This window comes from Centroberyx affinis, unplaced genomic scaffold, assembly GCF_046629955.1.
Source record: "Centroberyx affinis isolate AG114_WGS23_722 - 3 ecotype Tasmania unplaced genomic scaffold, CSIRO-AGI_Caff_v1 ptg004253l_1, whole genome shotgun sequence".
NCBI classification, from domain to species: Eukaryota; Metazoa; Chordata; class Actinopteri; order Beryciformes; family Berycidae; genus Centroberyx; species Centroberyx affinis.
Genome location: NW_027281984.1, coordinates 46,712 through 60,051, shown reverse-complemented (window position 1 = coordinate 60,051; position 13,340 = coordinate 46,712). Strand labels below are relative to the sequence as shown.

Genomic DNA, 13,340 nt, shown 5'->3' with positions numbered 1-13,340 from the left:
CTCGTTAACGCAAACAGCCTGCTTCTCCAAACAGCCAATCATGTGGCAGCAACGCAATATATAAAGCATGCAGTGGTTTATATATTGAGTTGCTGTTTGAGTTGTATGGGTTTTATGGGTTATATTTGATAATATCGGACGAAGCCCAGATAGGTGTACCTAATGAAGTGTAGATGATAATAGAGTGTAGATGTTCCTACAATGATGATGTAGAAAACGTATTTTTTCCAGACGATACGGAAGAGCAGAATGTGATTCAGGGGGAAGACGGGTCGTGAAGAGTTTCTTGAAGCGATGAGTTTTCAGATTTCACCTTGACTCTGCCGGTCTGACCGGGTCGGGAGGTTGATTCACCGCTGGGAGCCTGGAGGGAGAGGAGAGTCCAGGTCAGGCAGGGAGAGAGGAGAGTCCAGGTCAGGCAGGGAGAGAGGAGAGTCCAGGTCAGGCAGGGAGAGAGGAGAGTCCAGGTCAGGCAGGGAGAAAGAGAGAGTCCAGGTCAGGCAGGGAGAGGAGCAGGCTGCCGTAGGGAGAGGACAGCTAAATGCCAAGCAGTAGCAGAGTGTAGACCGGACTGTGGGCTGCAGGTAAGGCAAGACCTGCAGGATTTTGTTTGAGCGTAAATCCTGTTCACACCGGACTGATGTTACCTGGGGACAGAGGACAGAGAAGACCCATACTAATACTAATCCTTAAGAAGTCGAAATCTCTGTAATTTTTTTTTTCCTGTTTTCATTTTCACTGTTTCTTCCTCCTGTCATGAAAAAAAGGATGCAGTAGTAGAATCTATAGAAGAAGGCTTTGAAAACCTTTTCGGCACAAACTTCATGTTTTGCTTTGCTAAATCAGGAAGTAACAAATTGTGAAATCCTAACCTTTTATGGAGTTGTATCTGGGGATTTTAGTGAATTTCATTATCCCATGCAAATGCATTTCACTAGACGCAGAGGTTGGCGGGTGAAACAGTAATTACATCAGGTCCCCACACACATAATACTAGTCTAGTGTGAACACAGCTTTACTCATCACTGCTTCCTAATTCTTTGAAAGTGTGGGGGGTAATTGGGGAGGTAAGTGTTATTTTATCTTAATTTCTTTTATGCGGGTGGGCTGAGAAATGAGGTCAGGTGATGAATTTTTATTGTATTTATACTTTTGCATCTTCAGGGGGCCGTTGCAACTAAATGAATATAAAGGACCCACTGTTATTCATAACATTTTAGAGTTTGGGTGAGTAGAGAAAGGGTTTACATGAGGCTGTAATCATTAAGTAGAATAAATATCCAGGATGCTGCAGAGACATATTGGCAACTCATATAGCAATTCACAGTATGGTGCAGGACAACAGGACTTCACACAGAGGCCAAGAGGCAGTAAAATACTATTATGCATGGTGTGCTTGTTAATCTACTATATACAGCATTCTATAGTTGTGTGCTATAGGGAAATAGAGTGACTGACCAATCTTGTGTTGGTCCAACACACCGAGAGGAAGATGAATTGAGATGTATTAGCAGGGTCACTGCACTCAGTCTGTTCGGTGCAGCATCCAATTATTGGATCATATTAGTGGAAAAAATGGGGTCGCATATGGAGTCACATCATTTAACTTTCTATCGTGTGCGGCCCCATATTTCTGACTAATATAGACCGAGATGTATGAAATAAACTACAAGTTTGTGTTGTTAAGATATCATAATTTTGACTATATCTAAAACTGTAAGACTACAGTAAACAAGAAAAACCATCAGGCTGTGTCACAGAATAACCACGGTCCTTTATTTTGACCAAAAGCACTATGAATTGATATGAATAACTTGGATAACTATAAATATTCAACTCTGCAATGAGAACAATTGACAAAATACATATATCAATAACATGAACTAGAATTTATAACCTCCTCCTCTCCTTGTCTCCTCTCCTCTCTCCTCTCCTCTCCTTGTCTCCTCTCCTCCTCTCCTCTCCTCCTCTCCTGTCCTCTCCTTGTCTCCTCTCCTCCTCTCTTTTCCTCTCCTCCTCTCCTCTCCTTGTCTCCTTTCCTCTCCTCTCTCCTCCTCTCATCTCTCCTCTCCTCTCCTTGTCTCTTCTCCTCTCCTCTCCTCTCTTCCTCTCCTCTCCTTGTCTCCTCTCCTCCTCTCCCCTTCATGTTTCCTCTCCTTGTCTCCTCTCCTCCTCTCCTCTCCTCTCCTCCTCTCCTCTCAGGACACACAAACACACAAACCACTCTCCAATTATAGTAGTGGGATAAAACTGCCATGATCACTGAGATGATTTGCAACTTTTCCCGGGTGTTTTGATGTCTGTTGGTTGTCCGTCTTTTTTTGGCTCTCTTAGTGAAACAGTTCCATATTTCACTCTAAGCACCAGTTTGTCAACCAGTTTAGTTGAACTGGGATCCAGTTGAAGGACTGTTTGACTTAGCTGAATGTTTCACTGACTGCTGCGAAGATCCAGACTGTCTCTTCCTGTCCCACTCTTTTTTCTCCTTCTTTTAACTATTCCAGTCTGCCCCGTTCTGCCCTTCGGACGTGACGCTGAAATGAAATTTCTCCTCGCAGAGCACATTTGGTATCGAAAGTATTCAACGTTAAGGAAGTCAGATTTTGAATTCATTTTGAAGTATTCTAAAATTTCAGTTGATGTGACAACGCCACTGCCAGCGTTGGAGAAGCTGTGTATCATTGAGGCTGGAGAGTCACAGGAACATATTTTTAGTGTCTGCGTGGCTCGCCCAGGCTGCCAGCTTGTTGTCATGCTCCTCATGCTGTGGGTAAGTTTTGTCTGTCTGTCCCCCCAGGCCAGAGTCACAGATCTGAAGTCCTGCGTCATCGTCATGCGGATCCTCAGAGACATGTGCAACAGACTGCCGGTGTGGCAGCCTGTCAAAGGATGGGTAGGTGACGGCGACTGAATCAGAATCGCTTTAGTCTGAGCGTACGGGAATTGGCTGGTGGTGACACTGGTGCAGAGACATTTTATTTATTTTATTTAGCCTTTGTTTTACACACTGACATTCAAAATCTCTTTTCCAAGGGAGACCTGGCCAAGAAATGGCAGCAGGAGTTACACGATAAAACATACAATACATACATACAGATCAGCAGTTTGTACTGACACACATGGTACAGGGACAAGACCTCACATTCATAATTCATATCGCTCTACAAATACACATCCAGTGTTCACTCACTGTGCATCACACAGCAGGGCCTGCAGGGAATTTGTAACTTTATGTACACTACCAGTCAAAAGTTTGGACACACAACATTTTTCTTTATTTTTACTCTTTTCCTCATTTTAGAATATTAGTAAATACATCAAAACTATGAAATAACAAACATGGAATTATGCAGCGACCAAAAATTGTTAAACAAATCAAAACTATCTTATATTTTAGATTCTTTGCCTTGATGGAAAGGCAAAGGCTTTGGAAAGAAATTCATACATAGGATCAACTTCACTATTTATATTTGTCTAAGAAACTCATTTCAAGCATTTAAGCAGAAGCCTTTAGATTAAAATGGCTTTAAGAGAATGAAAAACACAGAACATTTAATCAGTGTAGTGTATTTTGAAATATTGTGAACCTGCATGTCATGTAAACCTTAGGAGTTGAACTCGGCCTTTTTTGTTGAGTTGAGTCTCTCTCCCTCTCCCTCCCTCTCTCTCCCTCCATCCCTCCCTCCCTCTCTCTCTCCCTCCCTCTCTCTCTCTCTCTCTCTCCCTCCGTCCCTCCTTCTCTCTCTCTCCCTGCCCCTCCCAGCCTCTGGAGCTGATCTGTGAGAAGGCGGTGGCCACCTGTAACCGGCCCCTGGGCCCCGGAGAGGCCCTGCGCCGCGTCATGGAGTGTGTCGCCTCTGGGATCCTGCTGCCCGGTCAGTCCCTCCCAGCAGCCTGCAGGCTCTCTGCACACACTGTCTGCACACACTGTCTGCACACACTGTCTGCACACACCGTCTGCACACACTGGCCCTCATTTACGAAACGAACGTACGACAGAAAACTGGGCGTACGGTCATTTCCACGCAAAGCTCGGCATTTATCAGTTTGGACGTGAGCGGAGGCTACGATCAGATCTCACGTCAAGTCTCAACTCGTGTAGCAAGTTTTGGAGTCAGCGTGGACTTGCGGTGCAGCAGAGTAAATCAGAGAGTTGTTATTAGACCATATATCCTGACTGGCATCCAAGCATACGCAGCCACATATTCATCACTTAAAAATATGTAGCCTATGGCAAAATATTCTATTTTGTAAAGGCCTACATCGACTATGTGTCATATAGCCTATCCCTAACGTAAATAGGTATTTTCAAATTGTTTGCAATTAACAGGGTTAACAGTTTTCTGGTGTAAGATTAATTTAATTTCTTATAAATATCACAAATGTATAAATGAAATATTCAAACCTCAGCTGGAGTTCGACTGTCGACGGCAACGCTGTTGACCGCAGCAGTGATTTCTTTCCATGCTGCATTTCTCTGACTTCCTTTGATGCCACTTTTCAGGCTGCCAAACAGAACTGATTGGTTCAGTTGGACTTTGCGGCGTTAGAGTTTCTATTTGGAGGTCGGAGAAGTTTCTCTTCTTGGACGTATTACGCCTCTCCATGTGGTAAACTCTGGGGGCGAGGCCTCTGAACCGAGAATATCTAGGAGCGTGATATTTAAATGACGATTGTTTTCAGTCGCCACATTTATCAACGCCCGATCATTCTTACGCTGTGATTGGCGAGATACGAACGTTTCATGAATCACACGTGAACCCTGTCGTAAGATGATTTCTGCACTGGTTTCTGCGTTAGATTGATAAATGAGGGCCACAGTCTGCACACACTCTGTTTCTGACACTCTGTAATGATAATACCAGTTCTGCTACTGCTGCTACTACTGATTGTGGTAATGATGATAATGACTACGTTTACGTGGACAGCAGTAATCGGCCCTATTCTAAATAAGACAATATTCAGATGAATCTGTTTCCCAGTGTTGAGAATCACTGGAGACACGGACAGTTTCAGACTTTACTGAAAACTTCACGATCTCCGTTTCCCTCTAAATCCTGAGCATGTTTCTGTTTCCAGGGTTTTGTACTAACGAGGACATCGTGTAAAAGTGCACAGCAAACATAAACAGTGAAATCTTACACAGAGTTGAACAGATTGTTGTTGTGGCTGCAGGACATCGCTGCTGCCTGATAATGTGGAAATAAATCATAGTTTTACACCAGCCTAGTAATTAAATGTTAGTGTGGTGCATGAAATAGTTTTTCATTTAGGCAGCATATGCAATGCCTTCTGTCCAATACATTAAACTGCTTCTAATCATATAGACAATGAAATTCATAATGTTAGAATTAATACATGTGAGCTGTCGGTGTGTATTAAGAGATGAAAATGGTGAATGAATCCAATCATCACACACTCTCAAAATGCTCTGTTTGGAAAGCTGTTTAGAAATGAAATTACCAATTACAATTAAATAAAATTACAAATTAACTAAATTAAATAAAATTACAATAAACTCAGAAATGAAAAACAGCGAGGACCCTTGGCCCGTTCTCTGTTAGACAAAAATAAATAAAAAGCTTGTATTCAGTTGGCACTGCTTCGAGTTGAAATGATAGTCAGCTGTTTATGATCAGTGGCTGATTGATCGGTGCCTCCATAATAATGATCATCTGTTTGTACTTAGCCCTTTTCTAAACGGTTACAATATGCTGTACAGATGATAAAGCAATAATAAAGCAATAAGAGTAAACATAATGATGAGTTAAAACGACAACCAAGGAGATAAAATCACGCTTAAAGTTAAAAAGTAAAGTACAAAGTATTCAGATAAACTCAGAAGAGAATATGTGCAGTAAGAACTTTTTTTTCCAATTCTCTTAGTAGAAAGGTTTGAAAAGATCCTGATCTTTGGCAGCCTAACCTCTCCAGACAGGACGTCCCAAAGCCTCCCGGATGGCAGACTCAGGCTGTAATCTAGTTATTTCCTTCACTCACACTGCTCCAGTCTCACTGTGTTCTCCACTCTTAACGGTGTCCAAAGTGGGGTGCAGATCCCCTCAGGGCCCCTCCAGAGTCCCGGTGGGTCGGCAGCAAAATTGGTGTATATCAGAATGACTGTTTTGATCCTAGTTTTCACTCTCGCCATTGTTATCTTATTTCCCTATATCTTATACTTATCTCCCTAACTGTGATATTTACAGTTATGCAAGCCATCTAACAGAAATCTTCTCATATAGTCCCAGGGATAAACTTTTACCCAGCAGCAGCCTGTGTGGCCAAGTGTTTATCATCTTTCAGGCAGGTTCTATCTGCCCGAACAAAATGAATTTCCATCTGCTGCAATGGATCGGCTGTTAGTGTCAAATAGTGTAAATGTGAGCAAACATGGAAAACAGGTGCTGTGGGAGATCATTTTTGTTCGTTTGTTAGTTTGTTTCTCATTGATTTTTGATCTTTGTATTCACAATAGGGGTCAATAAATTATTTTGTTTGAGTGATTATTGAATCCTAAAAGTGCATTTTTTTGGTCTTTTCTGATGTAAAACTTCTTTTCCTGTTGAGGTTGAATGAGGCAGGTTCTTGGTGTGTGTGTGTGGTGCTGTTTGGGGGAACCCCGCCTGATGTGTGTGTGTGTGTGTTGTGTCTGCAGGCGGCCCGGGACTCCACGACCCGTGTGAGAGGGAACCGACCGACACGCTGTCCGGCCTGAGCGCCCAGCAGGCCGACGCCATCACACACAGCGCACAGGTCAGTCTGTTCTGCTGGTCAGTAGGGCTGGGAGATATGGTTGAGATCAATATCCAGTGGTGGAAAGTAACTAAGTACATTTACTCAAATACTGTACTTAAGTACAGTTTTGAGGTACTTGTACTTTACTTGAGTATTTCCATTTTATGCTACTTTGTACTTATACTCCACTACATTTTAGAGGGAAATATTGTACTTTTTACTTTTTACTTAGTACATTTACAGTATTTCACAGCTATAATTACTAGTTACTGTTCAGATCAATATTTTATATTTAAAACATTTGATCATCTTTATAAAATAACTATAAAATATCATTGTTATAGATTAGACTACCCAAAAGTATAGCTAAATTGTTAAGATTAGCTTCACGGTGACAACTTTAAAATGCTGCTTACATGTACATGTATGTCAATAAATCAGTATTAATATTCCAATAATTTATGAAAAATATAACTCTCTAAATGGGGACAGTTTGCATAATGAGTACGTTTACTTTGATACTCTAAGTACATTTTGCTGCCAATACTTATGTACTTTTACTTAAGATTTTGAATGCAGGACTTTTACTTGTAATGGAGTATCTTTACATTGTTGTATTGCTATTTTTACTGAAGTAAAAGATCTCAGTACTTCTTCCACAACTGTCAATATCATGATAATCATAATCGAGTATTTTTTTCAATATCGATATACAATATATCACGATATGGCTTACATGTGCAAAATCGCATGTTAAATCATCAAATGATCAAATGTTCATCCTATTGAACTGAATGGTAATGTTAGATGTTTTTAGATAAAATTAGCTTGTTATCATCAGTTCAGACAGCAGAATTGTGTGTCTTGATTTCCCAAAATCACCATATCATCACCATATGATTCACTGAAAGACGGTAAACGATAATATTGAATTATCACCCAGTGCTAACGGTCAGTCTGCTTCTCTTTACTGATCAGTCCGCTCTACTGAACACAGTGTCAGGAGTCTATAGTGCTTCTGACATTGTAATGGCATGTTGTTGTTGTTGTTGTTGTTGTTGTTGTTGTTGTTGTTGCTGCTGCAACTATTCCGTGAACATGAAAAACAAAGAGTGCTCATTGCTCAGAAAGTTGACTCGCTCTCCTGCAGCCCGGCCCCTGTCTGCTTCACAGTATTCACACTGGGAGCTGCCCAGTGCAGCCAGTCTGCTGCTGTCGCCCACTGGGAGCAGCTGGTTGCTGAGTGCCTTGCTCCAGGCCGCTTAGCGAGGGAGTTTGAGTCTGAGTGGGAGGGCAGAGCTTTATTTCCCCGCCCACATCACTGCCTGAGGAAGAGCGCCAAGCTTGAAACACGCTGCGGCTGAGAAGCTGCTAAACCGAGCCGATATCTGTGTTCATTTATCGCTTTGAAGTGCTTGTGATTGTAAGCACTATTTGCAGCAAATAAACAACTTGTTATACGGTTTCCCACCTTTTCTATTTTATCCCCACATTATTCCAGCTGGTCCGGGGATTTGAACCGGCAACCTTGCGTTCACAGACCTTCTCTTCTAACCTCTGGGCCAACGCCGCCCAGGTTTTAACTGATCCCAAAGCTGATGAAAGTCACTCAACACATAAATGACCATGTAGACTTCAAAAATTCAATCAGTTCCAGTAAGAAAAAGAAAAGCGTCAACACAACGCAGTGGCATGGTTTTATTTTTAGATGCTTCTAAAAATACATTCATGCTGCCTGGAAAACAGAAAAAGGAGCCTGTGGGTGACTTGAGATTCAAAGCAGGAATGGGAGTTTTGAAGTGTTTTCAGAGATCATTATGGTCCGAAATTAGTTTCCTAATTTTCTGCCCTTGATATTTAGGAGTTTATTTTCACTCCCCGGAAAGGAAATGGTACTGTAGAGCCACACATGTATTCTTATCTCAGCCTTACTCTGTACAAAGACTAACTAAAATAATACTTAGGCTGTGGCCGGAATGGATCTCTATTCCCTCATTTCTATTTCCCTATATAGTGCTGCTCTATTAGTGCACTAATTAGCAGTAAATGACACATGATTAATGAGTGAATTCGGACACTTAATTCATCATCATTCATCATCAACCTGCGTCTGCATTCACCAGTCGCATAAACAAATGTTTCAGCTAACATTTGACAAGTTACCAATATTCCTTCAAAGCCAACCATATATGTGCCACTAGCTGACATCAAACAGCAAAAAAATATTCACCGACGTTCCCATCTAGGCGTTTTCCAACCTTATGTCGGTGAATAAAAATATTCTATGTATCAGAGTTGTGTGCGGCTTCTTTTTTCTGTTTATTTTCACACAGCCGGCACTTCACCAATCCAGGTGTGAGGTTTCCTTCACGTTTTGGACTTCTCACTAGCTGACATTAACAAAAAACACCTTACAATAAGCTCTGTACCGTATAACCTGCAGCTAGAGATAAATACCTTCCTGAACAACAGACTTTAATGTTAACGTTAGCATTAACAAGCTCAGATTAGCGTAACAAAATGTGCATTTACAGTACTGTGCAAAAGTCTTAGGCATATGTCAAAGAAATCCATAAAGCGAAGATGCTTTCAAAACGAATTAAATGCAAAGTTTCTGAATATCAAACATTTACAATAGACAGCAGTCTACTGACACACTAATGCAGAAAACAAATAAACATCTAAGACTTCTAAGAAATGTATATAAAAAATCTAGGGTGCCTAAGCCTTTTTTGCACTGTACTGTATAATTAATTATGAATTGGCAGTTAAAAGAAAACATCTTTAGAGTAGCTTGACATCTTTTTGGTACCAAAAAAAGTTTATTTACTTGCATTAGTAAACGAGGTTTGGTGAAGAAGAGGATTCCATCATTATAAAACCACAGAAGGGTTACAACTTGGTTGCTTGGTAACGGCCAGGTGACGACAGACTCGCAATGCATTCTGGTACTTTCACCGTTTTTCGTGACCAGGCTTGTTCACTAGATATTACAGTGCATTGTGGGAAATATGTAGCGCCCTTAAAATCATTCCACAATATCCTTTTTGCGATTCGGACACTAACAAAAAATGTCTGACGTACGTATTAGTGCCCTAAAACACAGACAGTGATCCATCCACAGCCTTCCACACAGTGACAGAGTGTAGCTGCTGCTTCACAGCCATCTGCCTCCTGGGCCTCAGAGCGTTGGAAAACTGCTTTTCCTGTTTTCCTGCAATAAAACAGACCGCAGACACTCATTAAACTGATCGTAATTATTAGCTGGACCAGGATAAAAAAAGAAAAAGAAAGCGTTCTCCTCTTGAGACCTTGAAGCATCCCAGCAGGTTCCCCTCTGCACCGCCCACTGCACCAAAGTCAGCGTTTCTTCCAGGGAAACGGAGGAGCGGCGGTCCCCCCCGCCACAGTGATTTGAAGGAAGGTTATTTAAAGCGGGACCCCGGCGCTCCGGCGGGGCCCGGCCCGCGTCAGCACTATATATAGCTGAGTGTCCGCAGCAGAAGCCCGGGACCCTGACCTCCGCCGAGCAGAAGCCTAATTAGCCGCCTAATGAGCGTGGGAACCATCTCTCCGTTTGAGCCCACACACACACACACACACACACACACACACACACACACCGATGCTACAGCTGCTAACGCTAACGCTAACGCTGCGGCTGCTACTTCCTCACCGTGAAACAACACAGTCTGCCCCCGGGGCCCAGTGTGGGCTGAGGAATAGGAAGACGTTTTCAGATTTTTTTTTTTCATTTCCCCCCCCCCCCCCCTCTCTCTCTCTCTTTCTCTCACGCTTTATTTTTCTTTCGCTCTCTAGAGTGCGATGAAAAATGCCAAAAATGGAAGTCTGGGAATGTTTTTCTTTTCTCTTTTCTTTCTTCTTCTTCTTCTTCTTCTTCTTCTTCTTCTTCTTCTTCTTCTTCTTCTTCTTCTTCTTCTTCTCCTTCGTTTGCACCCAGAGAATGTTTATTCCTCGTTCCATAATGCATGAAGTCTCTCCCAGCAGAATCAGTTGGTTTACACGACCTCAGATAAGTTTCCTTGATAATTAAGCGTATTGATCGCAGTGTAAACGGCTCTGCTGCCTCCTGCTCCTCTCTCTCTCTCTCTCTCTCTTTTCTCCCGCCAGCGCAAAGGGGTTCGTTCTCTTGCTTCGCTGATAAAGTGATGTGCCCCTATTCTGTCTGGGTTTTCACTGTGTGTGTGTGTGTGTGTGTGTGTGTGTGTGTGTGTGTTTTGTTTTTCAGCATGCGTTACGCCTCCTAGCCTTTGGACAGCTTTACAAGGTCTTGAATATGGATCCTCTCCCCGCCAGCAAGCCCTCACCAAGGCTGTTAGAAGGTGTGTGTGTGTGTGTGTGTGTGTGTGTTCCCTCTTTGTGTTGGTATGTGTGGGTGGGTGTATATGTATGAAGTGTTTTCTCTTTGTGATTGTGTGTGTGTGTGTGTGTGTGTGTACGTGCCTATTGTCTGTGTGTGTGTGTGTTATGCATGTAGTATTTGTTTGTTTACACATGTTGTCTCTGTGTGTGTGTATTGATGTGAATCTGTATGCAGGTGTGCCTATTTGTTTACATGTCTCAGTATGTGTTAGCTTGTTTGTGAATGCGTGTGTGTGTGCCTATTCTCTATGCATGTGTGTTTATAGTGTGTGTGTGTGTGTGTGTGTGTGTGTGTGTTTCTCTGTGTATACAGTCTGTGTGTTGTTTCATATTTTATGTCCTTACAATATACTTTTCTTGTTTTTATGCCTCCCTGCAAAGCACTTTGTCAACTCTTCTTCTGGATAAGTGCTTTAGAAATGAATTGATTATTAGTATTATCACGACGGTGTGTGTGCCTGCGCTCTCTCTCTCTGTGTGTGTGTGTGTGTGTGTGTGCGTGTGTGAGCTGCCGGGTGTGTGCAGTGATGCGTGTGCCTCTCTGCCCTGCAGGAGGCTGTCAGAAGAGGCAGAGGGAGGACGGAGGGCCAGATGACAGAGACTTCATCAAGAGGATGAAAGGTGACTTTGACCATCGACTCGCTCAGATAATCCCGGTCCTCCTCCTCCTGCTCCGGTCCGCTTTGAAACCAGAAACACTCCAGCAGACGGGCCAAGGTGTCAGAATACTAAGAACCGGGGCCAGACCGATATATCGGGCCGATAATCGCCTTTTAGTAAATATTAGATAGAAGTTTTTTAGTAATATTTCACATAGAAACGACGAAAAACAGACAAAGATAACTATGGGAGCATTAGCACATTAGCAAAAACAGACACAAAAGGGAAATATACTGAACAAAAATATAAATGCAACAATTTTAAAGATTTGACTTGGTCTCACTCTCAATTAAGATAAACTAGAATTTATAACCTCCTCCTCTCCTTGTCTCCTCTCCTCCTCTCCTTTCCTCTCCTCCTCTCCTTTCCTTTCCTCTCCTCCTCTCCTCTCCTCTCCTCTCCTCTCCTTTCCTTTCCTTTCCTCTCCTCTCCTCTCCTCTCCTCTCCTCTCCTCCTCTCTTCTCCTCTCCTCTCCTCTCCTCTCCTTTCCTCTCCTCTCCTCTCCTCTCCTTTCCTATTCTCCTCCTCTCCTCTCCTTGTCTCCTCTCCTTGTCTCCTCTCCTCCTCTCCTCTTAGGACACACAAACACACAAACCGCTCTCCAATTATAGTAGTGGGATTCTGGGCCAAAGGAGAAACGAGAAAACAAAGTTGAGTACAAGATTTGAGAGAAATAAGCTTTAACGTGGAAAAATTATGGGATATTTTAATTTAAAACATGGGACTAAAACTTTACATGTTGCATTTATATTTTTGTTCAGTATAATAATACAAAAAAATAATAATAATAAAAAAATTTAAATAAAATAAAAAGTGTCAGTCAGTCAAAGCATCCAGTCAAGACAGCACCTATAAATCCCAACCTCAAACCACGAAAAACCCCCACACTGATGTTTCAGCCTTTAGGGCCGCATAATTAATCATAGATATCAGATAGCGCATATTGTGATAGTTCTGCTGTTAATAATGGTATAATAGAGCCAGGCTTCCTGCACAGGTCTGGAAAGTCTGGAAAAGCATTAAAAATGAATTTGATCATTTCCAGGTCTTGAATAGTTTGGGAATTTGAAAAAATGTCTGGAAAAGTCTGGAAAATGTTGCAGTTCAGGTCCGATACACACATAATTCTAGCTTTTATGTTGTTGTGGAGCCACTTTGAGTCCACAGTTTTTGTTGATGTGAAGAATAATGTTCAGATAGAGGGACGCTCTTATTACCCAGCCGCTGTCAGCATGCATTATATCAAATACCCACCAAAATCAAATCCAGTCAAGAACATAGGGTCTGGGAAAAATATGGAATTTTAAAATAGAAACCGTGTAGGAACCCTGCCAATCATCTCACATATTCTGATATTTGTGGCTGTGAAGAACAATCTTCATCTATACAGTGATATGACCTAGTTAGCAGGGGCAAGATGTCTATCTGCGTAAATCATATTGAACACCAGACAAAATCTTCAAAACAAATCAAGGTGTGGAAAAAGTATGGAATTTTTTAATTGAAAATGTGTAGGAACCCTGTAGAGCAATATTGAAGTGTTTATTATATTTGTGGCATAT

At 42.0% G+C, this 13,340-nt stretch overlaps 1 protein-coding gene across 1 annotated transcript in view; it reads left to right on the top strand.

Moving 5' to 3' along the window:
• Positions 1-13,340, top strand: part of LOC139664371 (spermatid perinuclear RNA-binding protein-like) — an 80,292-nt gene that overhangs the window by 43,327 nt on the left and 23,625 nt on the right. Inside the window, exons 7-11 of the mRNA XM_071543174.1 lie at positions 2,798-2,893; positions 3,764-3,875; positions 6,656-6,753; positions 10,985-11,078; positions 11,671-11,739. Of these exons, the coding sequence (XP_071399275.1) occupies positions 2,798-2,893; positions 3,764-3,875; positions 6,656-6,753; positions 10,985-11,078; positions 11,671-11,739 (469 nt within the window). The remainder of the gene's footprint in view (positions 1-2,797; positions 2,894-3,763; positions 3,876-6,655; positions 6,754-10,984; positions 11,079-11,670; positions 11,740-13,340) is intronic.